The sequence below is a fragment of the Bacillus rossius genome, chromosome 2 (genome assembly GCF_032445375.1).
Source record: "Bacillus rossius redtenbacheri isolate Brsri chromosome 2, Brsri_v3, whole genome shotgun sequence".
Classification (NCBI taxonomy): Eukaryota; Metazoa; Arthropoda; class Insecta; order Phasmatodea; family Bacillidae; genus Bacillus; species Bacillus rossius.
In genome coordinates this window covers 122753378-122776140 of record NC_086331.1, presented here as the reverse complement: position 1 = coordinate 122776140, position 22763 = coordinate 122753378, and the positions used below count along the sequence as shown (strand labels likewise).

At 33.6% G+C, this 22763-nt stretch overlaps 1 protein-coding gene across 1 annotated transcript in view; it reads left to right on the top strand.

Annotated features, from left to right (window-relative positions):
• LOC134529734 (epidermal growth factor receptor kinase substrate 8-like) overlaps window positions 1–22763 on the top strand; it is a 123693-nt gene that overhangs the window by 66194 nt on the left and 34736 nt on the right. The window contains exons 10-14 of the mRNA XM_063364115.1: window positions 615–765; window positions 5315–5448; window positions 7376–7655; window positions 9420–9596; window positions 13829–13949. Coding sequence (XP_063220185.1) covers window positions 615–765; window positions 5315–5448; window positions 7376–7655; window positions 9420–9596; window positions 13829–13949 — 863 coding nt within the window. The remainder of the gene's footprint in view (window positions 1–614; window positions 766–5314; window positions 5449–7375; window positions 7656–9419; window positions 9597–13828; window positions 13950–22763) is intronic.

Sequence of the window (22763 nt, the reverse complement as noted above, 5' to 3'; positions counted from 1 at the left end):
GCTAGGAGTGCTGGCCAACCAGAGGCGATCTGTCTGAATGGGTCCCATATTTTGCTTAATTTTGTATCCACCCTCTTTATTTATGTTCGATGGGTGTTTTAATATTTCAACCGATTCTCAAATGTATCTTTTCTTGTATTGTGAGATGTTGGCTATGGTGTGGAAGAGGTCGAATTCAGTGCTGTGCCGGGTTTCCAAAGAGTGTTCTGCTATAGCTGAGTGTAGGTTTTCATGTTTATAGTCGCTGATTTGTTCTTTAACCGTTGTGTTTATTCACCTGCCAGTTTGTCCTATATATACTTTGCCACATGAGCATGGAACTTTGTACACACCAACTAGATTTTCAGCTGAAGTTTTGTATTTCACTGATGTCAGGGCCCACTCAATCTTGTTTATTGAGAATTGCGTGTTTTTCGTGCTTCCTGAGAATTCTGGCCATTTGATCTGAAATGTCTTTTCATTCCTTACATAAAAGGAATTTCAGAATGCGATATAATGTAAAGTGTTTCAAAATATCAACTTAACATTTAGATTAAAGTTTGTTTTTAGTGTTGAAATATTCACATGTAATGTGTTATGTCAAATGCATGATTTTTTTGTATTGTTTTATAAAGGGATCAGTGGAAAGGCTATGTTGCACCGTATCACCCAGTTTTCTTGGATGGCTGGTCACCAGAGAGTCCTTTCATGGATGAAAGAGAGAATCCTGCGCTCATTTCTGATTACACACGGCATGGAGATAGTGGTCGTGCAGTACCACATGAGGTTAGTATTGTATTGAAGGTTTTTTTTTACATATGTTTCTTAAATTGTTTTAATGAAATTTTTAATTTTTTTCTAATCATTACTAAATGTATAAATTTAGTTTACTTGTAGTAGTCAAAAAATTATACATAGAAAAAATAAACAATTACATAATTTATAACAAAATAATTTTGTAATCTAGTGAATATTGAGTAAGTTATTGTAAGCTATTACAGTTTAGAGAATGAGTAAAGTATGCTTATTTTGTTAGATGTATTAATTAAAATTAGAGGGCAGCAAGTAGTTAGGAATTTTTTTATGACTTTTAGACTACCTTACAAGTAATTTCTCTTGCCATAAGTACACCCACTCTTTTTCCCATCCTGACACCATGTTCGGTGCTTCTCTTAATTGCCCCTTCCCCATTCTTTATCATCCCTTTATCACATTTTCCTTTCCTTACACTTTCTCACTACTCATTGACTTCCATGTCAGTTTATATTTTGTCTACCATGATTTCCTTTCCTTGTCGTTTTCACTACCACTGGTGAGTATCCTCATTTTACGGCATTGCTTTTGCTTCTGATTATCTGCTTCTTTGTTGCGAGGTAGTAATTTGTTTTTAGTTTGTGTTCTTCCCCTACTTCCTCTACTTCTTAAGGTAAAAAAAAATACTTTTCTTTAGTTTGTTTGATTTGATCTAAGTATTACAAGACTACATAAAATCCATTTACATCCGCCATTAAAGATAATCCAAATCTCCGTTATTTAATGTTCTCTATTGAACAGTTAAAAAGTTTGATGCATCCTCGATCTTGATCTTGGAGTAACTCCCTAATTCGTTCCATTAAAACAGAGCGATAATTAAAACGGCACTAATAATATGTTTTTTTGTAAGTGTTGATATTAACCAAAATAATTTGTTTTCCAACCATTGAAGTTTGTTTATCGCCTTTTAAATCACGACACTGCTCCCATTAAAATTAATTTACAGTATTTATTATGTAACTAAATACATGTAATGTACATTGAGATAGTTTTTTGAATTACATTTTGAGAATAAATATTGAAAAATTAAAATTTCAATGTTAAAAATTTACCGGGTGCAGTTTTTATATAATAGGCTTTGGGCATAACATTTTCTTACTAAGCAAGCTCTAACAACATTTTTTAGTAACAAAATAATGATGATATTATTATAAAAGCTCTGTTTCAATGTCTAATAGGATTAAAAAAGCATAAACTTTGCATGCTATGTTATAAGAATGGTTATTTAACCTGTTAATGTAATTTGTGACCCCTTTTTTTGCTACTAATTGCATGTCTGCCAACTGCAACACTTGTATTGCTTACCATATGACTTGCCAGTAGCTCAGTATGGAAGATGCGAGGTAAACTTTTCCTGAAAGCTTCTGGCCTTTCTCATCAAAGAAATGCTGATTTATGGGAGCTTAATATAAATATGGCTGAACACACTGGTGCCAGAGATATTTCTGCATATTATAAATCATTATACCATTTTAACTGGTCTCAAGTAAATAGGCAATTAAGAAACTCAATAGTTGCATTAAGTAAAGGATAAGCTGTCTTTTTTTAATTGATCATATTATTTATCCGTTAAATTGTGTTTTGCGTTACACAAATGTTTTTGCCATTGTGCATGCACAGAAATGAAAAATTCACATAGATGAAAAAGAGCATCTCTTGTAATTATGACAAGCTCTACTTCAAATCATGCCCTCATTTATTGACTTCGTTACTTCAAACACCTGTAAATCTAACAGCATTACTTTGAGGGGCGGGTGTGTATCCATTTTATTGCTTTACCATATGTTTTACCAACAATTGTTTTTAGTTAAATTAATTTTGGATATATAATTATTACTTTCGGTAGCATATTGTTAATAGAAGTTACATGACTGTCAGACAAAGATTTTTTTTATTTATATGACTTCAAGTTACACACGAACAAACAACAGCTTAGTTCAAACAAATTAGAAAATAAATTAGCTATATTTTTCGGTAGAAATAAGCTCAGAATTTTCACGTTCTTTGAATGATTCTTGCAATGGCATACTTGCCAACTTGTATGACATACTTGCCAGCGTGTATGATTTACCCTAAAATATATGGAAAATCGTGTTATTGTACGATTGTACGGCAATGTCTGTTATTTTACAGGTTTACTGACATTTTTACATTATTAAAATAAATTTGGAAAAGTTTGGTATCGTTCAGCGACGGGATATCAAGGTCAAACAAAAAAAATATTCATGTGTCATCTGTTTCTCTGTTGGCTGCTAAAAGCCAATCATCATGTAGTTTCATTGTTTTGTTTATCTTTTGGGCTCTGGCTGTTGTGCATCTGTATTTGTCTTAAGTCTTTGAGTGAATTAGTGTACAAAATGGCAGTATTGTTTTTTGGATAAATTTTTTTAAGTTATTCATTGTTTTATTTAGTTTGACTTGAACTTAAAGTTTAGTGCTACGTGAATAATTATTTAGAGGCGCGTATGTTGTAATTACATTTGTGGCATCGGTATGAATATATCAGTGTTTACTATATGAGCGGGAAAACGAAGCGGTACTTTCAGGCATTCAGAGACATGTAAGAGTTTCCGTATACCAATCCCTCATGTATCACGTCTTCAAATAGCGTGAATTAATGTAGCACTACATTAATTTTACTACCCCGGTCTTGAATAGCATGTCTGTAAATTTCAGTTAGCACAAAATCGCCACTGGTGAAAAAAAAAAAGTCAGGCTTGATGCCACGAAGTCTGCTTCAACTCTGTAAACAATAGATGTACCATGGCATACAGTCTGTTATACGAGGGGGGAAGAGATGCGCGTGCAGATCGGAACATGCTATCGGCTGTTATACAAACATGAGCTATGGCAAGTTCAATTACGGCTATGGAGTGTAAAGGACCAAATGTTTTTACGTCCGCGCGTATGCTGCCGGGCCATACAGTTTTAGCCCTGCCACAGACAGTCTAGCCAGTGGTATAGGACTCGCATGCACAGACACAACGCAACATCTGTCCATTTTTCTGCTGATAACTGTACATGCGCAAGCACCTGCAGGTGGAATCATATTGGAATCATGGCATCCAAGTGAAAGTGTAATGCTTCGTGTTCAAGTATTTGAGACAAAACTAGAAGTATCACGGCATGCAGAATGTCATGAAGGCCACAAAGGTAATATGTATGCTTTCTGTACGGTTTGTTTTTGTGATTTAAACATTGCATACGGCGGAAAAAAAGACATTTAAAATCATGGCAAAACCACAAAACACAATAGTAATACGAAAAGTGAGGAAGAAAATTTAGAATTATTTGTGAAAACTGAAAATGTGGATAGTACTGTCATTAGAAGTGAGTGTTCATGCAAACATAACCTGCTAGGAAAGCAACTGCAGCAATACTCAAGCATTTTCCTTAAGAAAAAATAGCAAGTACAAAAGTTTTGAAGTAAGTTGATATATTTTAGTACACACCTAGATACGAACAGATGAATTTAGTGCAGCTGATGATGGGTGCAATATTGTGTAAAGTACTTTTAGAAGATAAGTTTGAACTATCAAATTTACAAACCAGATTATTCAGGTCATTTAAAAGTTATATTTTTTCTGTAAAAATATTTTAACTTTGGTAGATAGTATAAAATGTACAATAATTAGTAATTTGTCAGGTTTAATTGTAGAGTAACCAAATTGCTGTGTTTGATTTACATTAAAATTAACCATTAAATTTTTTCTACTGGATTGGGAATTCCAAAAGTTGGCAAGTATGCGATGGGGAGATATTTCCATAAAAATGATTTTAAATTAAGCTTGTCATTGTTCGGTTGTAACCATAGAAAACTGAAATCAGAATGACCAGACGGGAGTTAAAACCTAGGTACTCCTGGATGTTAGTCTGTGTAACTGAGACACCACCTTGCTGTTGTACTTAAGTGTAAGCTTGGCCTGAAATTGAATCCCAAAGTTATTATGGATAGTTTACCAAACTTAGCCACCAAGGTGATCAGTTTTTAAGCCAATTATATGTCACAACATGTGCATCAAACAAAAAATATAAAATAAAAACTAAACAAAGCACAAGACTTTGAAATCATAAATTACACTATACCACTATGCTGTCAAATTAGCAGTAATTTATTAATTAATATCTTAACATCAGTAACTTGCTTTATTCTCAGTGATGGTTTTGAGGTATCTAAAATTAATATTTTTATATTTTTAGATTTTGTTATCTAATTTTTACTGTTATCGAATAATAGAATGCAAAAAAAAACATTTTAGTTCCTAGATGAAGTGAACTTCAGAACTTAGTTCATTTGGTCCCATGAGTCCCATGCTTGTTCTAGAAAAAACATTGAAATAAAATGAACGCTTTCATGTGACTAAGTTCTTTCAAAGCTTTGGTTAAATTACAAGTTTGGGAATGTTCTTATAGGTAATGACCAGTACATATAATACACTAATATATGTTTCAGCATTTTTGTTAAATATTTGCTCTTTGTATTGTTAAAATTCTATATTACTTTTATTTGATTTTTTTTTAGGTGGAGCATGATGGAGAACATGAATCACATTACAGCATTGATTATTTTGATTATGATCGACAAGAGCCTTCAGGACAAAACCAAAGTTCATTTCATAAGTCCAGTTATGGTGTTCATTCTGAAATTGAAGACAGGTACATACATTGTTTGCATTCCATATATGGCTCATTCCAGAGCCAGTATGTCTGTTTACAATTGTTATTAATTGGTAATATAGGGTTAGTTTTTGTTTGAAGAGTGTCTCAACTTCCATTTCAAGAAAGCCGATGAATTAAGCTGCCAAGATGCACAGAAGTTTTAGTATGAAACATGTCATCTAAAAACTATCCAAGATTTCTGAATGGTGTCTAAATACTAATAGACTTTAAGCAAATCTATTGTTTATATGATTTAAATTTTTTTAATGGGTTGAAAATGTCAAAAACTAGTTTTTTACCATAATTTTTATTTATATAAAGTATAGTATATAATAATTAATATTCTATTTCAAACTTTAACACTCCTATGCCTTTAAAATTCACTGCAGCATTAAGTCATTAGAGTATTATTTTTTACTTGAATGTCAAAAATAATGTAAAACAAATAGGTTGTTAATAAAAATATGTAGAATATTTTGTAGACAACTATTTCTGTAAATTTAATATAAATAAATTGCAATAAATTTAAACATCTAAATGAGTGAAAATTTTACACAAAAGGAAATTGTATATTTTTGCCCTACATTTTTTGAAAGTTGGTGGTTGTTAATAAAAATATGTAGAATATTTTGTAGACAACTATTTCTGTAAATTTAATATAAATAAATTACAATAAATTTAAACATCTAAATGAGTGAAAATTTTACACAAAAGGAAATTTTATATTTTTGCCCTACATTTTTTGAAAGTTGGTGGGACTGGTACAATGGTGCAACACCAGTGATGGCCAATCATACCAGTGATCATTCTGGACAAAATAATTTGAATGGACTTGTTTTTTAAAATTGTAAACTGGCGAAAGTGTTGTCTGTGGAGTAAAAAAGCCTTTAATTTAGTAAAAGAAATTAAAAAGTATGCAAAATTTTGTACTGTGTGATAGAAAACTTTTAAACAACACCGCAGCAGTTTGATGAACTTATGAATCAATGCTACCGTAATTTGATGTTTTAATGCATACATTTAGTTTGTGTAATATTGTTACTATACCTTATTTAATCAGACATTCTATTTGATGTTTATGATTGTAATTTTCTATATGTGTAATATTTTATCAGTTTTAATATTAGACATGACAAACTCTGTTAGAATATCCATGTAGATTAAACATTTTCTACATTGACTATAGTGAGTGACACTCTTATTGCGTACAACTTTTATATCTTTCAATGTTGTGAATATTTTATGCAAATTAATTTAGAAGTATGGAATGTCCCTCTTGTTGCAACTCACTAGGGCTCACCATTTTGGCATAAAACACATTCAAAAGTTACTGCCGCAATGATACATTGCCTGGGTAATAAGCAATATTTCCTGCACCCAAAGTGTAATCAATCACATGGTAACTTACCAAAATTCTGCTTGCAATTTCTGAACAGCCACAAGTTGAACATGCCGTGGCAATTAGTTTGCATTGGTCTTATGTTTGTAAACAAGCTTTAAGAATAATTAATTTTTTGTGCTGTCTGTTCCTAGAGACTGATAGTTTGTGATTTCCCATCATTATTACTGTGCTTTCAACTCTGCATGGAGCAAGTATGGCCTACATGCCAGGCTTTTTACCATTTGTGCTGAAGAAAAACATTTTCATTTGTTTAATATCTGAGTCGCAACAAGAGAGGCATTTTCATTAATTTCTTCCGTTACTTACGCACAAAAATAATTTAGAAACCTTATTTTCAAAGTCTAATGTCACCCTTGGAAATTGTGACTGGCTGTAAGTGATTTTTATATTTTATACCACAGTTTTATAAGAATCAACCTGAAATATTTCGGGTGAGTTTTCAAACAATGTGTATGTAAAACTCTAAATAAACCTAATTTGTGGCAGTGTGGTTTAATTTCTTGATGTTTGTTGTGCTTGTAGGGATCACTCTCCAAGTCCTGGAGCATTAGATCGAGAGTACTTGTCTGGAGCTGGGTTAGCGATATCACCGGCTGCCGGCAGGGATGCTGGAGCACACAGCGACATATCTGCAGATTCTATAGAGCACGGGATTGGTGATGACCAGCAGCGATTTGAGCTCTCACAAGCACGATGGCTTGAGGAGTTGCATGCCAGAGGAGCGAGAATAGTGCAGGTGACATACCCAAGGACTGCTAACAACGACAAGGAACTAACAGTTGTTAGAGGAGAATACCTAGAGGTGAGGAGGAGGTTCCTTATGAATTACATTTCAAATTTGCTTTATGTGAAAACCAAACAGTGATCACGTTTAACATGTACAGATGAATGAATCTGCAAATCTTTGGGTCGAGTCGAGCCAAGTTCAGGAATAATACCTCGAATATAGTCCACACTAGATTATTTTTTAGGCAAGTCAAGCTTGAGTAGCTGCAGAAATTTTGAGAACAATTTTATATTAATTTACCACTACCATGTACTAAAGTCCGTATTTCTTTTCAAATTAATTTATTCACACTGAATTGTGGAAAACTAAGTAGCTGTAAAGGCCTTTAAGTCAGGATATTATTTGGTTAATGTTTTTAAAAGTTAGAAAATATTGATAGTTATTTTCCAATTTTTCTTGTTTTAAGTAATTTTAATGCTACAATTTCTTTTCTCTTTTTAAAAAAAATAAAATAAAATTTTTTTTCATACATGTTTTCAAATTATTTTTCAAGAGGGGTTTGTGTTACTTTAAGTATTTTACCTAAATTTTACCATCTTAACAAGTAGTTTGGGTTAATTTTATAAATTACAAATACTATGAGATTGTGAGCATGGTCAGTTGGATTAGGTTAGCTGCATTAAAAAAAATTGGTTGTCTGTAAAGTCAATTTTCGGACGAAAGTTTATAACGTGACGTCATAACAAAACTTTGATGAAATGATTGCATACTTTTATGAATAAAATTGAATCATTTTTATTGAATTATCACTATTTTGTATGGACACAAAGAAGGAGTGAAATGAAATCTACAATTTAATTGATTCAAATATGTACATTACTTTAACACAGAGATTATTTTAACTATAAATTTTATACATGTTTGCTATTTAACTTCTTCCAATCTGTGTTATTCTGTTAAGGATAGGACGATGATAGGAAAAGTAGGAAACGAATGGGAGTGTTTCAAGTTTAATGTGCCTTGAAAAAGTCAAATCGATGGTTGTTCCAATCGAGTGGAAGAGAGATAGATGCGGCGCAAGCGTACAATGAGCGTAACGGAACACAGCGTAACGGGACACTTTTTTGTGCGTGCAGCCGGCGTTCATCGATTTATTAGACGTCACGTCAAACTACCATAAAGTAGTTAGGACAGTTAGTTAGGGTAAGTTAGCTACATTTTCAATTGGTAATCCCTAACTAATTGTTCACACAATTTGAAAGTATTTTTAATATACCTTATCCAACCACTCATTGAAATGGTTAACTACTGGTAAACTAATTAAAGTGTCACAATGCTCTCTTCGAGATTTGTTCAAAAACATGTGGGGAAGTAAAAGAAAAAATAATACTTTAAATTTTTTTTATTAATAGAGGTTTTCAAATGTTAATAGTGGAATGTATGTTATACATTTTTCGAGCAGTTGTAATTATATAAAATTAACCAACCACACTTAATAAAACTATGAGACCCTAAATACGAGGTTATGCTGAGAAGTTTTTGCCATTTTTAGTGTCCAGTGAGTTTGTTATCTTGTTATATAGCATTTACTTCATTTGTACTTGACTTCTGGTTGCTACAGTAACTTTGCGTCATAAGCTGGTTCTCTCTTAATTGTTTGGTTTAGTTGTTTTTACAATTATAAATAAAATTTGTTGTAATATATTTTCTGTAACACTGTTTTAAGTATGCTCTCAATTTTTATTTAATTCTTGTCTACTTTTAAAATGGTAAAATAACATTAAAATAATAAAAGAATTAAGGAAGTTAAAAATTGCTTGTTGTAATTTTGTTTGGCAGGTGGTGGATGATAGTAGAAAATGGTGGAAAGCCTGCAATAGCCGGGGCAAGACAGCCCATGTGCCACACACCATTGTTACTCCATACCAGTACCATGGCTCGGGAGAGCCTGGGGACATGTTCAGTAACCCTCTGTATGCTCCACCTCGTGGATACGACCGTCAGTATGCCAAGCAGGTAAAAACTGCAATGTTACTGGCAGGTGCAAGTAGCAAGATTGTGTTGTTTGAGATTTCAAGCCCATTATAGCACATATTTTCTTAATTTTTCTGTCAAATTAATTATAATAGAAAACTGTAAATATGACCAGTTATTGTCAATATTTTCTAACATGGCATATTTTAGAACATCAAAATTTGATTTTATGAGCTGATGTGCTTGCTTAATTTTGGAGATTTAAAACATTTGTAGCATTGCATAATGAGTATGTTATATACATATATATTTTTTTGGTGTCATAAGAATATTAAGAATCACTTTGATATGAAAGATAGTAATTATTTAATATGTAGATAAGGATAGTTCAGAGTTGTTAAGAATTGTTATTAATTACTTTGGTTAAATTTCATGGAAAGCCTTAAAATACTGATTTCCTTGAGATACTTAATTATTAATTTGAGGGTTAACTCCAGTTCATAATAATAATGTTGACATTTGATAATTAATGTCAGTAATTAAAGCAGTATAGATTATAATTTTACAGGACATCATTTTTAAACAAAAGTTTTTATATGAATTTCAACTTTGTTTACTAAATTTTGAACATTGTATTTGAATTTTTTGGGTAATTTTATATTCTATTGGATATTGCTAGTGTAATATTTTGAGAATAGTCTGGAAGGTACAGAAGGAAGAGCGGACAGGCGCGACACTCTGGCGCCAGAAAGCTATTTTTCACTTTGTAAATGCGTGTTTGGGATTTACGCGTCACGTTGTACGCACAGCTGTAGCAACCGTCTGGAAGGGTCTCTGGAGGCTACCACTAGCCAGCCAATCAGGGCGAGCCCTGGCGTCAAGTGATGTGCCTGTACGAATTTCCTTATATGGTCATGTTTTGGAATTATGTACGCTGATTGGTCAGTTGGCCCACGGGCTTGCCTCCCTTGTTTTCACCTTTACAAGGGAAGGTAATCTCGTCGACCAAGTCACTTGTTGCTCGATCGTCGTCGAACTCGGTCGCGTCGTCGGCAAGTCACAAGACAAATGTAAAACCACTAAGAGATAATTTAACGCCTAGGGGCTGGGGCCAGGCCGTAATTTTTCAACCTAAGTTCATTTTTTTCGGACAAATTAATTAGAAATTTAGGCCCTAGGCGTCGGCATCAGCCCGACTTCGTGTGATTTCGGTCCGCGATCGACGGTACCTTGAGTTATATAATTAACCAAGGGACATTACTAAGTTTTTTTTTTCTTCTTTGGCGAGTGATAAGACTCCTCGACCATCAACGGCAAGATGTATGGTGCTGTGGTATGTATTTGGACCTCATCCTATCAAAATTCAAAGACATCGTTAAAATTTGTATAAGAAAAGACAAAAACTGTGCAAGTAATGAAGTTTTTCTAACTAAATTCATTTGTAAAATTGTGTATTGAGGCCATGTAACAATGAGAAAAAACATTTTTTTTAAGAAATAAACATAGATAATTTAATAAACTCTTTTATTTCCAAATAACGCAGAACCATAGTAATGAAAAATTCCTCAGGAACATTGTTTGTTTTGTTTTGTTACGTTTCTATGTGTGCTTAGCCGGGCAAAAACATACAACGTAACACATTGTTAAAATAGTGGTGTGTAGCCTCACACACCAATTTTCCAAAGCTCAATGAACTTGGAAGGGAAATTTGATGCTCTCAGTTGATTGTGAAAGTTTGGACTAAACTAAAATACAAATTACTAAATTTGCATACGAGATATGAGTAAACATGTAAGCAAATTTTTTTAACCAATGACTACCTAATGTTTATCATCAACACCTCTTTTTTTAAACTTTATAAATTTTAACTGTGCCTTCGAGTTTCATTACTTACTCAGGTTATTTACACAGCTTTATAAGGAGAGAAAAATTTATGTGGAAGACTTGCTGAGGCAGAAAAATACCAGTACAATATCTAGTTAAAAAATGTGGAGATCTACTTACTACTTGCACATTTTAGTGGATTGTAAAATTTTACATGGTCATTACAGGCTGTCTGAAAGAAATGAAAGGCAGAGAAGTATGTCTGGTTTGTTACTTATCTGTAATGATTAATAGCTAGAGCCACCTGTTTGCTGTGAAAATAAATGGCAGATTTCGTCAATTTTTTTTTTTGTTGATTTCGGTGTATTTTTCGTCATTTTTAAAATAATTTCGGTAAAATTTTCGTCGCTTTTAGAAATTTTTTCTTTTTAATGCCTTTTTTTTAATTTCTTTTTAAAAACACAAGTAATTTGTGATCTTTAAAATTTTTAGTGTTATTGAAGTCATGCAGAAAAAACAAGAATTTAATAATTACTTAAATCACCAGCACCTGGGAAAAGTAAGAAACTCAAGAATGTTATATAATTAGGCCTATGGCATTTCCATTTGGATAGATTTTCAGGAATTTAAAACCAGAAATTTTAAAAATATTATGAGAATTTAGGTTTTATTCAGTTTTATTTAGGTACAGAAAGCACTTAAGTTCTTGTGTATTGAAATGTTATGCTCATTGACTGGAATTTAATTTTTTTTACTACTTTCAGTGTATGTAGTTTCAAGTTTCTGTGAAAACAATAATAAAAAAATAATGAAGTTTGTAAATCAAAGGATGTTTTTAAAAGTAGGCCTACCTTCAATGTACTAGTTCATCCAATCCGTTAATTTAGGATTATCAAGTTTCTTTAAAGGAATATTGGCTTCCATGAAAGCACAAACTGTTGACATAACAAATTCTTGTCTGTCTTCTTTAGCCTTTTTCGTGCGGGTAATTACATTGGTGAGTGAAATCTGACTTTTGACACTGACGTATTTGCTGCTTCAGATTGTTTTGCAGCTTGTGCGAACGCTTTATTCTTTTTGTGGGAAGTGCTGCCATTAATGTGTTTTAAACACGTATCCTTCCTGGCCCACTCGATGCGCACGTTACAATACTTCGTGCGAGAGTTCTTTCTCGCGGTCGTAAATTGTAACCACCATTCTAAATGTTTTATTTTGTAACGTTACATTAAACTTTCGTAGACTACACGCAGTCGACAAAGCAAACAGTAAACAAGCAGATCTACGACGAGACTAAATAATCACAGAATAACAACACTGCAAGACTCCCGACATTCGACTAAATACTACTAACCGAATAAATATATTAAATCGACGAATCGTTCTCGCACGTCCAGTAGGCAACTGTTGGAGTTGGAGAACGTGTTTCAACTTCACATTGCTCGCATTTAAGTTCTCACAACTTCGAACTTTCTATTTGCACCTTACCTACCTAACAACATGAACCTGAACCTAACCCAGTCAGACAGAGGTCTCGTAATTGCCACGTAAACAAAAACCCGTTGATTCTTTAGCGCGAACATGACATCTAAATTTATCGAGCGCAAGTAGTTTTCGTTATTGTGTTGTTTGGAAATATTAGTTTTTTGTGGACAGCAACGAGCCGACGAAATATCGATATAATTGATATATCTCACGTTAACACGGTCTGATCGACTTATAGCGCTCAATCGAATAAAAGTAAACACAACAGCGAGAGGAATACGTTCATTTCGTGATTTTTTCGCGTTTTATCGCCATCGCGGTAAATTTCGCGCAAATTCCTAGATTATGGCGAAAATTTCGCGATTTCGCGTGCCGCGAAAAACAGGTGGCTCTATTAATAGCTTTTTTGAATGGTTTACTACTTTAGTATAAAAGCATAAATAATACTAATAAAATGTTTTAAGTCTTCTCAAAATATAAGTCAAAAAGAAAACTGGTCAGTGAACATTAATTTTTTTAAATAGTAGATTATATAAACATACTTATTGTGATGGAGACAATGTATTCATTTTTGCAGGTATTCTTGTTATGACTATAAATGATAACAAAAAGCATTATAGGCTGTGTATGTCCTGTGATGTTCACGAAAGCAATATATACAGATGTATCACACCAATCCACTTTTTTTTTCTTCAAAACTTCTACCCCTAAAAATGCATAATTTCCATTTGCAAGTTTTTCTGTTCGCAGGTACTTGTGTTTATGTATGTAACCAAGCAGCCAAAAGCTCAAATTTCACTCTTAACAACATCCCTGAAGAAAAGTATAACTTCAAAAATCAGAAGACAACGTATTAAAGTTTGCACATACCACACAAAATACAACTTACAGCACTCATTGAGCACAGTAATTTTAAAATTATTTCTTCATTACTATTTACAATGGTGTACATGATTATCTGTTCACAGGACTCTCCAAGAGGGGAACGAGACATTGGTTCAAGTGTGGAATCTAGACCAACTCGTTCACCGCCAATACCACCTCCTGCCCCAGCTGACTGGGTTCGCAAAGAGAGACTTGGCAAGAAAGGTGAATTTCGTTACTTCTAGCTATGTGTGGCTTTTGTGTGGTGCATCGCAGCTTTTGTGGATTGCAAAGAAAAATATATGCCAGTGTGAAACACTACCTGGGATAATGCTGTTTTCCGTCCATTGTAATATTGTGTTTTCACAGTACTGAATATTGTATTTTGTGTACAGAATGGTATTAAGGTCGTAAAATTAATTTGGTTTTGTACTTTCATATCAGAAACAATTGGGATGGCTTAGTGTGGTGTGTGTGATAAAATTAATCTTGGTATCTTATTTCAGTTTTATAATAATTTTTTTTTGTAATATAACAATTGTTTACACCTACATTTTTTATATTAGAGATTTTATCAAGCTTAAACTAGAAATTTGGAATCTTAAATTTTAAAATCATTGCCCATATATGTATGTATACGTATGTGCAAGTGCCTACACACACTAATGTATATTATATATGTGTATGCATTCATACACACACACATAATTATATTAATAAAATGAATAGTTGTCTGTGTGTATGTCTGCCTCTAGCTCACATAGCACAGAGATGGTGAGGCCTGGAGTGGTAAAATATTGGTATGTGGTTTCTCCGGGGGGTTCTTTTGTTCCTTGAAGAGATTTTTTTGAAATTCATCTAGTTCTTATTTAATTAAGTTATTTTTTTTTTTAACAATTTTAGACCACTTTTTTGGGATAATCTCAACAGCAATTGCATCGTTGATGCTTTCTTCGTCTTCCGAAAATGGCTTTCGCATTGTTGATGTCTCATTTTCTTTCTAATCTTAATTCAGTCTTTCCTTGATAATCTTTGCCATCATATTGACACAGTACTGATTAAATTAATGTTAATTTGAAGGCAGTTAAAAACTGTTGAATCCGAGAGGGAGTCTTTAGTTTATTTTTCTTCAGGTTATCTTAGTTCTTATGATTTTTTGTTTCATAAGTGAGTTTCTAAATTCTATCAGTTTATATTTTTCATTCAAGGCACGGCAGTAGCGTACCCACCAGGAGGGGCATGTATAATGAGCAGTGTGATAGCATTCTGCTTGTAGATGACTGTAGTGAAGCGCGGGCGCATCAACTATGTATCACGTATATACATCTATATGTGTGCAGGCACTTGCATGTGAAATTCAGTGTGTACTTCATTTTATTGTCATCTAAACTTATTTTTATGTACTGTAGACCTATTACAGTAGATTTTATAAAATATTTTGAAATTAGTTTCAAGTGGTACATTATTAATAAAGACCATGATTCATCTTAATATTTTAAATGTTTTTTTTTCTTTGTGAAATGGTTTTTTGAGACGGAAAAAAAAATTGTTCATATCCTTTGTAAAAACCTGAAGGCTTTGCTTCTTGAGTGAATTATAAAAGTAGATATTTTCTTCAAATATGCTACTTACAGATTAAGACCTAATAACCTTTATATAATGTTATATATTTAATACTTAACTTCCATCGTAGATTTTTGAGAATCTAAAATTTTAAAATATGGCTCTGTTTAATTGATATTTTAACTGGGGATTTTGTGCTGTTACATTCAAAAATTGAGCTAATAGATCCTTTGATAGGTTTTTCTTGGGATATGTTGCACTTTGCCTCTTTCATTTCCCACTTGATGTCAGTAGTGATATTTATTGCCATTATGTTGACTGTAACAATTTTGAAAATAATATGTATAGAGATGCCTATAAGTATCTTTTGTAATTATTTGGAAATGTTTGGAAGTTTTTCTTTTGAGAGCTCTGTCTTTGTACAGGCCAAGAAGTAATATATAATTTTTTAACTGATTACTCATGATCATGTTAAAAAGATAAAATTGAAAAAAGAAGTTTATAGATGTGAGATAATTTGAGCCTAGAATACCATTACATCATATTACATTCTTAATTTTGGTTACATGAGTATCACACAATACTATGTTCTACACTAAATAATACAATAATTATCTGTCCTTTAAGCAGGGTGTCTAGATCAGGAAAAGTAAGAAAACTAGAAAGAGTATAGAAATCTAACTGCCTTGAATTGAACATGATTTTATTTAAATAATATGTAATTAATTGTGTAGATATCATCTTATATTCTACTGCAAAGTTGCTAAGAAAAAGGAAATCTACAAAAGCACACATACACAAGAATTCAATGACACTATATTTTAAGTTCACACTCTGCGTTATTATGACCATGCCAAAGGTGCTCACATTCATCCCTGGAGAAAAAAACATTTTCAGTGAGTTTGAGGTGCCTATGGTGACACTATGACGTTAAATGAAAATGGGGTGCATGTTGGTTTTTGTGAAGCTACAGTACATCAAGCTTTGATTTCATTAAATTTAGCTGCAGAAGAACTATGAGTGTCTTATGAAAATGTTCTAAGTGCGTGATTTCAACAGTCAAATCACACACGAAGGCCTGGGGCATACCAGTAAAATTGTATTATGTTTCAAAATACAGTTATGAAATTTTTCAAAATATTTTAATATCTATAAAAATATCAACTGGATATGATTTTTGTTGTGAAAACATCTAACATTTAAATCTAACTTCATCAGGGGAAAAGTTAACAGAACATATTGTACACCGTATTTTCTAGGCCCGGCGCAGCAGGTTGGACCTATTCATGGTCAGGTTTTTGTTGATTGTCATAATTGAATATATCTGCTTTTCTAAAATAATAATTTAACTTTACACACCTAACCTTTTAAATATTAACGTTTCAATTTCTACTTATTTTCAAATAAACGGCGGAAAACAAATAAATCATTTGCCGCATTTTAAGTCAGTTCACTGTCATTTTAAGAATGTTTTTATTTTAATAAGTATTAATATCTCCATGTCTGGGATATTATTTTAATTGTAGGATACAGCCTGTTAAGGGTGCTGTCTGCCCGGGCACACATACGGTGTGCAGATTTCAAAACTACTCAAGATATCCGAGTAGCATTTAAGAACTCGCTGAGGGTCGAAAAGTACTTTCGATTTCGGATTAATTTTTTAAACTATGTTTTTAGAAGAGTGAAAATGGCTAAAAGGTGTGTTTTTTGAGTAATTTTTAGGCATAAAACAACTAGTATAGATTCTTGAAAGCACTTAACCTTGCATTACACCTTTATCTTCATTTCTCCACCATCGCTCATGTTTCATAGTTTTTCTTTGACGACGATAAGACTGCGCACCAGTTCAGAGCCTTGCGCTTAGAGGCTATACTGCGCTAAAATACTAACAAGCGTCGTGATTATTACCCCACCTCACTAACTCACAGACACGCAGACCTTAATATATCAACATTTCATTACTAAGAAATTTCTGTGTTGTTGTAAACAATTGGCACACTAACTGATATTTTCGAGAGAAATTGGAACATGCTACGGCATGAACACATTTTGATGTGGCAAGGAATAGGATCCATGTTTCACTGTTTAAGCTTGAATTGAGAAATCATTTATTCATTAATTGCAAATATTTTAATATGTAGATATAAGTTCTGGTTAAAATGTAATGCACAAAATTCTGAGATACTAGGTATGGGCCTCATGCATGTATCAATGGTTCTAATTTTTTTGTTTTTAAATAAGAAAATTTCTGCAGATTAGTGAAGGATAATTTGCTATATCACTACAGTAGAATCCCGCCAATGCGACCCCCCTCTGATGCGTCCATTCAGTTTATACGATCGTTTTTTGAGAAACCGTGAAAAATTTGAGCAGAGAAAGTCGAAAATTTGAGTAAAATCGGCTGAAAAACAAGTCTGTTACACTTTGTTGGGCGCTGTGTGTTCACGTTTATCTTGGCGAGCGCTGTACTGTAAGCAGGCAGGCATACAAAAGATGGCTAAAAATAGATACCACCCCCCTATTGTCCATGCTAGCCAATACCGGTAAACTGCGCACGTAGAGGCTGTGCTTCAAGTGTGCGTGAGAGATAAGATAAAGAAGGTGAAGAGGGCGAGACCTGCCAGCCAATATATTTGTGGGAGGGGGAGACAGAGATTAAAGAGAGTGAGCCCTGCAGCAAGCGGAAGTGGTCAAGGTCGACATTTCCCGTCACACTCTCGCTAGCTAACGATGCTGCTGGTCGCCAGCCTCACACACACACACACACACACACACACACACACACACACACACACACACACACACACACGGCGCATGCTCACTGCTCAGTTACAAAGTAGTGTTCAAGGCCGACAGAGATTGCCCGAGCCTGAAAAGTTTGGACAATATTCACCTGAGCCCGCCCGAAGTCAAATTTCGCTGCCCGACCATGCCTAACTGACATGCAGGCCTAGTGCCTAAACAACTTACTGCCTGCCCAAGTGGGCAAACACATTTACTTGGCTACGTTCCATCGTCAGCCAGTGAATAAAATACAAGTGTCTGTGTCGCTAGACAGTGGCGACTGGCGAGTATATGTGTGAGCAGCCAGCAGCTCCGCTCTCCTTCCCCTCACTTACCCGTCCACACCCCTCCCCTCCTATACTTACCCTACTTCTCGCATTCCTGCACGTCAGCCAAACGGACCAGAGCGATAAGCGCTGCCAGACCACCCGTCACGTACATATTGCTATTGTGTCACGGGACGCAACCTTTCAAACGCCACACTAATACAGCCCGCAAGAGACATAATAAACCTTTAATAAAAAGTTATCATTTCAACACTAAATCGTCTGATTTTTCTATACAAAGATGACGAAAATGGACACGTTGCACTGTGTTGAAAAATTTTTTTTCTCGGCAACGGGAGCTCAATATTGCTTTCTAGAGTATAATTTTTTTCGGGAGACAACATGCTATTTAAATACTGTAATATTAATTTAAAAAGTTGTCTTTTTTACACCATAGACTATTTGAATATGAAATCTATGCGAACAAAAGTGATTGTTTTATGTATTTGGATATATATATATATGGGGGTGCGGGGAGGGGGGGCTAAATATTGGCCCGAATTCTCTATTGCGACCATTCCGTTTATAAGTCCGTTTTTCCGGAAACCGTGAGGGGTCGGATCAGCGGGATTCTACTGTATGTGCAAATTCACCTTATGATCCAGAAAGAATTTATCAAAAATCAGAGTTTTTGCCTTTAATTTTATCTGTTTTGATGCCTGTGCTTAATGACGTACACAAAGCGTGAGAAAGGGCATAGTGCTTGTCAAGATCAACAATGGCTACTGTTGCTAAAGCATGTACTATGTATGCTATTGTACGTGTCCACAAGAGCCCCAAAACATATTTGCTAGGCGTGTGCAAATATTTGAATTTTCTAATATCAAAACAAATAGTTTCTTATTCATATTTGATTCTATTTCAAATACTAACACTTCGAAATACAAATATTCAGTCGTTTATGAATAGGACTATGCGGGATCCGAAAAATCAGGAAAAATTTCTGGATCATGGAGGTTTTTTTCATCAGGCGGGTACAAAATTTCCACAGGATTTTCTTAATGTTGTAGGGTTATTTGTGTTGAGTTTTTTACTACATCCGGCCATGTAAATTTTGAGAAGACTAATACAGCAAAGTCGGATTTGACACAGTATTTTGGAACCATTACTAACACCCATGTTATTAACTAAAGTATTTTACAGAGAAGAAAGTCCACCAGGTTGTTAAAAATAGATCAGAACTGCGGGTGTTAAATTTAGTTTTCAGGTGATCATAGGATAGAAACACGGCATGTGGACTCTGATAAGTTTCGTTCAGAACGTGGTGGGAAAGAAAAAGAAACTTGTATAGATCTCGTGGAAAACATGTGGCTGCATACTCACTGCAAAGTTCTAAAGAGTATCATGCTATAACTTTTCCTGGTGGATAATACACAGTGAGCGACCAGATACAGGCCTACACTCACACTTCCAGGGTAGTGACAGCTCAGTCAATTATCTTGTCCTACATGGCCCAAAAAAATCCACACTAGGAAGGGGGGGGGGGGGGAATTTACCTCTTTTACCGAAGCACACATACACTGGGTGGTAAAAAAATACTTACCTATACATGCCACACAAGTGTGCATTGAGAGACTTTTCTCAGCAGCTGGCTACTTTGTTGCCTCTATTCCCCAACACCTCTATTTAAGTGTCAAAAAAAATTAATATACATTTTATGGTATTTAAAACAAGATTTAATTAGCTGCTCTATCCTAAGTAAAAATACAGACAAGCATAACTGTTTAAAAAGGTCCCTGATGTCATGTTGTGTCCATGATTTTGATCTGTACAAAAATCATTATGGAAATGTATCCCGTTAGAATAAAGGAAACCCTGTACTGAAATGAAAACCGATAGTTACGATAAACTCTGGATGAACTAATGCCAGCAGAGCAGTAATGGCCAAGGTCAACAGCAGCTGTCCATCAAAAAAAAAAAAAAAACACGAGCAGCTCAACTGTGCCGAACCATAGAATGCTAAATTTAAGACCTTTTGCTTTAGTATGAAGTCATACACATTACTCAAAACTTTCTTATAAAGTGTAATTTTTGTTTCTTTTACTGGGGATGTTTTGTGTGTGTTATTGTTTATTTCCTTCATCCTTTATTCTGTAATATCCATCGTAATTCACTATGCTCATAATTTTGTACTTTATCAGTATTTATATTTCTTTTTAAGAAATTACTAACTAAAACTTACAATATATTACTTAACTTTATTTTATTAAATATATAATTTGTTTGTAAGTGTCATTGTGTTTTTAATCGTTTGTTTTAAAGTGTTTGTTATATGTACTTAATTGTAAGGAATTTGTTACATGTAGCTTTGCAGTTATTTTAAGTGCTGTCTATATTTTTATCATAAACATATAACTTGTATCATCATTTCAAGCTGTTAAAATTACTTTCAGTGTTATTTACTTGTAGTGTATTTAGGTAAGCAGTTAGTAACCAACAGTATAATGTTTGCAACAGTTAGGAAGGTTGGTGTACGTGCACAATTTGCATGCATTGAAGACAAAAATAACTAAATATTTTGAAGCAGGCTTAATTAAAACTAGTTTTATGTTTTTTTCTGTTATAGTTAAAATGTTATTAATTCTTTTATACCTCTAACTGATCTGTAACTCTGGCTGTACACAGAGATCTCTTTAGAGAATTTTTCTCTGAAGGAAATAATGAGAGCATAGATCCAGATTTTTACACAATTATTATTATGAAAGCACTTAGTAACTTAAATATTTTGATTTAATTACTAGTTCAAGCTCAGTAGTAATAATATGTGTGTAAAATATGGGTGTATGTATTTGTCTTAACTTCAAAGCATTTAAACTGATTCACGAATTCCAGCCAAGCCTAGTATGAATCCACGACATCTTTGGTGGAGGGGGGGGGGGGGGGTCTTTTTCACGTATGTTTTCTTGATCATCTGTGAAGCTAGTCAAGATTTTACAAAAATCAAAAGCCAGTTAATTTAATTCAACTATTCCAAGGATAATGATGTACACAAAAGAATTTAAAAAATAGTCATGTGACAGCTAATTTTACATAAAAAAAAAAGACTGCAGCATGTACTCACTGGATGGTACCAGTACAAACTGATTCACAGGAAAAAAAATACACCTTTGCATCGACACAATGATTCGCTGGTTGTATCAACAGTCTCGACTTTTTATTATTGTATCTTGCAGTTCGAGGAGGCTGGTCCAACCAGCAAATATTTCATTCCCGCTTGCGGGGGTGAAAATCTGTAGTATTCTCAGAGGGGGCCCATGGAATTACATTTATCATTCCCGTTTCACGGTTAAGATTTGAAGAGCAAGCAGGTTCCCTCAGTGGGGGGCTTCTTGATGTCAGGGTGAGCCCAGGCCCCCCTGGCCCCCTGGGATCCAAGCCCATGCCCTCATGCCTTTATGTGTGTGTATTTCTACAGTTACGACTTTGTAAATACTGGTTCTTCTGTCCATTTTTCACGTTTCAGCTGCACACAGAAGTAAGTGTAATTGTTTTTTTATGTGTTGCATTTCTGTAAAGTAAAGCTCCGGCTTAGTTTGCTATGTACCATAAACTTAATTAATATAGTGTTAATTTTTCCAAATAGAGACATTGTTATTAGTGTGGTGCCCTTTTTGGTCTGTATAAAATGGCTGAGGCTGGTTTGGTAGCTGTAATTTTAATCAGTCTTAAGCATAGCTGTTAAAATATTTTCCATGATAGATGGATTTATCCGTACAGTATTTACAACAGTTTGAAATTATCTTTACCACCAGTACTTGTGTATGCAATGGTATTGTGCCCCAACCAAAATATTGTTTTTTTTTTTGTGAACTAAATATTTATAATTTGTCCATCTTGTCTTATTTATACGTACTATACACCAAAATCATTTAATGTGCAATGTTGTATTAATATGTTATTTATACTAATGTAATGGTCTGTTTGTTTGAATTTGACAGTGTAATATCATTTATAATATACAACTTTTTTAACTTCTTAAAAAATACTGTATTAATGTATGTTATAAATATGTAGTCTTTTAGTGTTTTTTACTCTGTAGTGAAATTTATTCAAAAATAATTTTCAATATTTTAGTGAAAACTTTAATAAATCTTGTAAATAAAATTAGAAATAAACTTTATATTGTTATCTATTTAACCATAATTTCATTAATTAATTGTAATTTCTAATTAGGGACACCAAATATTTATACCCTTAAAATATGCATGTTCAAAATTTTTTTGCAAACTCACGTGTTTCAGAAAGGTGAGAAAAGTTACCTTGCAGAATTTTTCCATCACACACATTCACACAATCAAAATCTTGAAAGATCCACTTTAGATTTAACTGTATTGTTGGTTAGTTACTCATTATTAAAGACAAGATA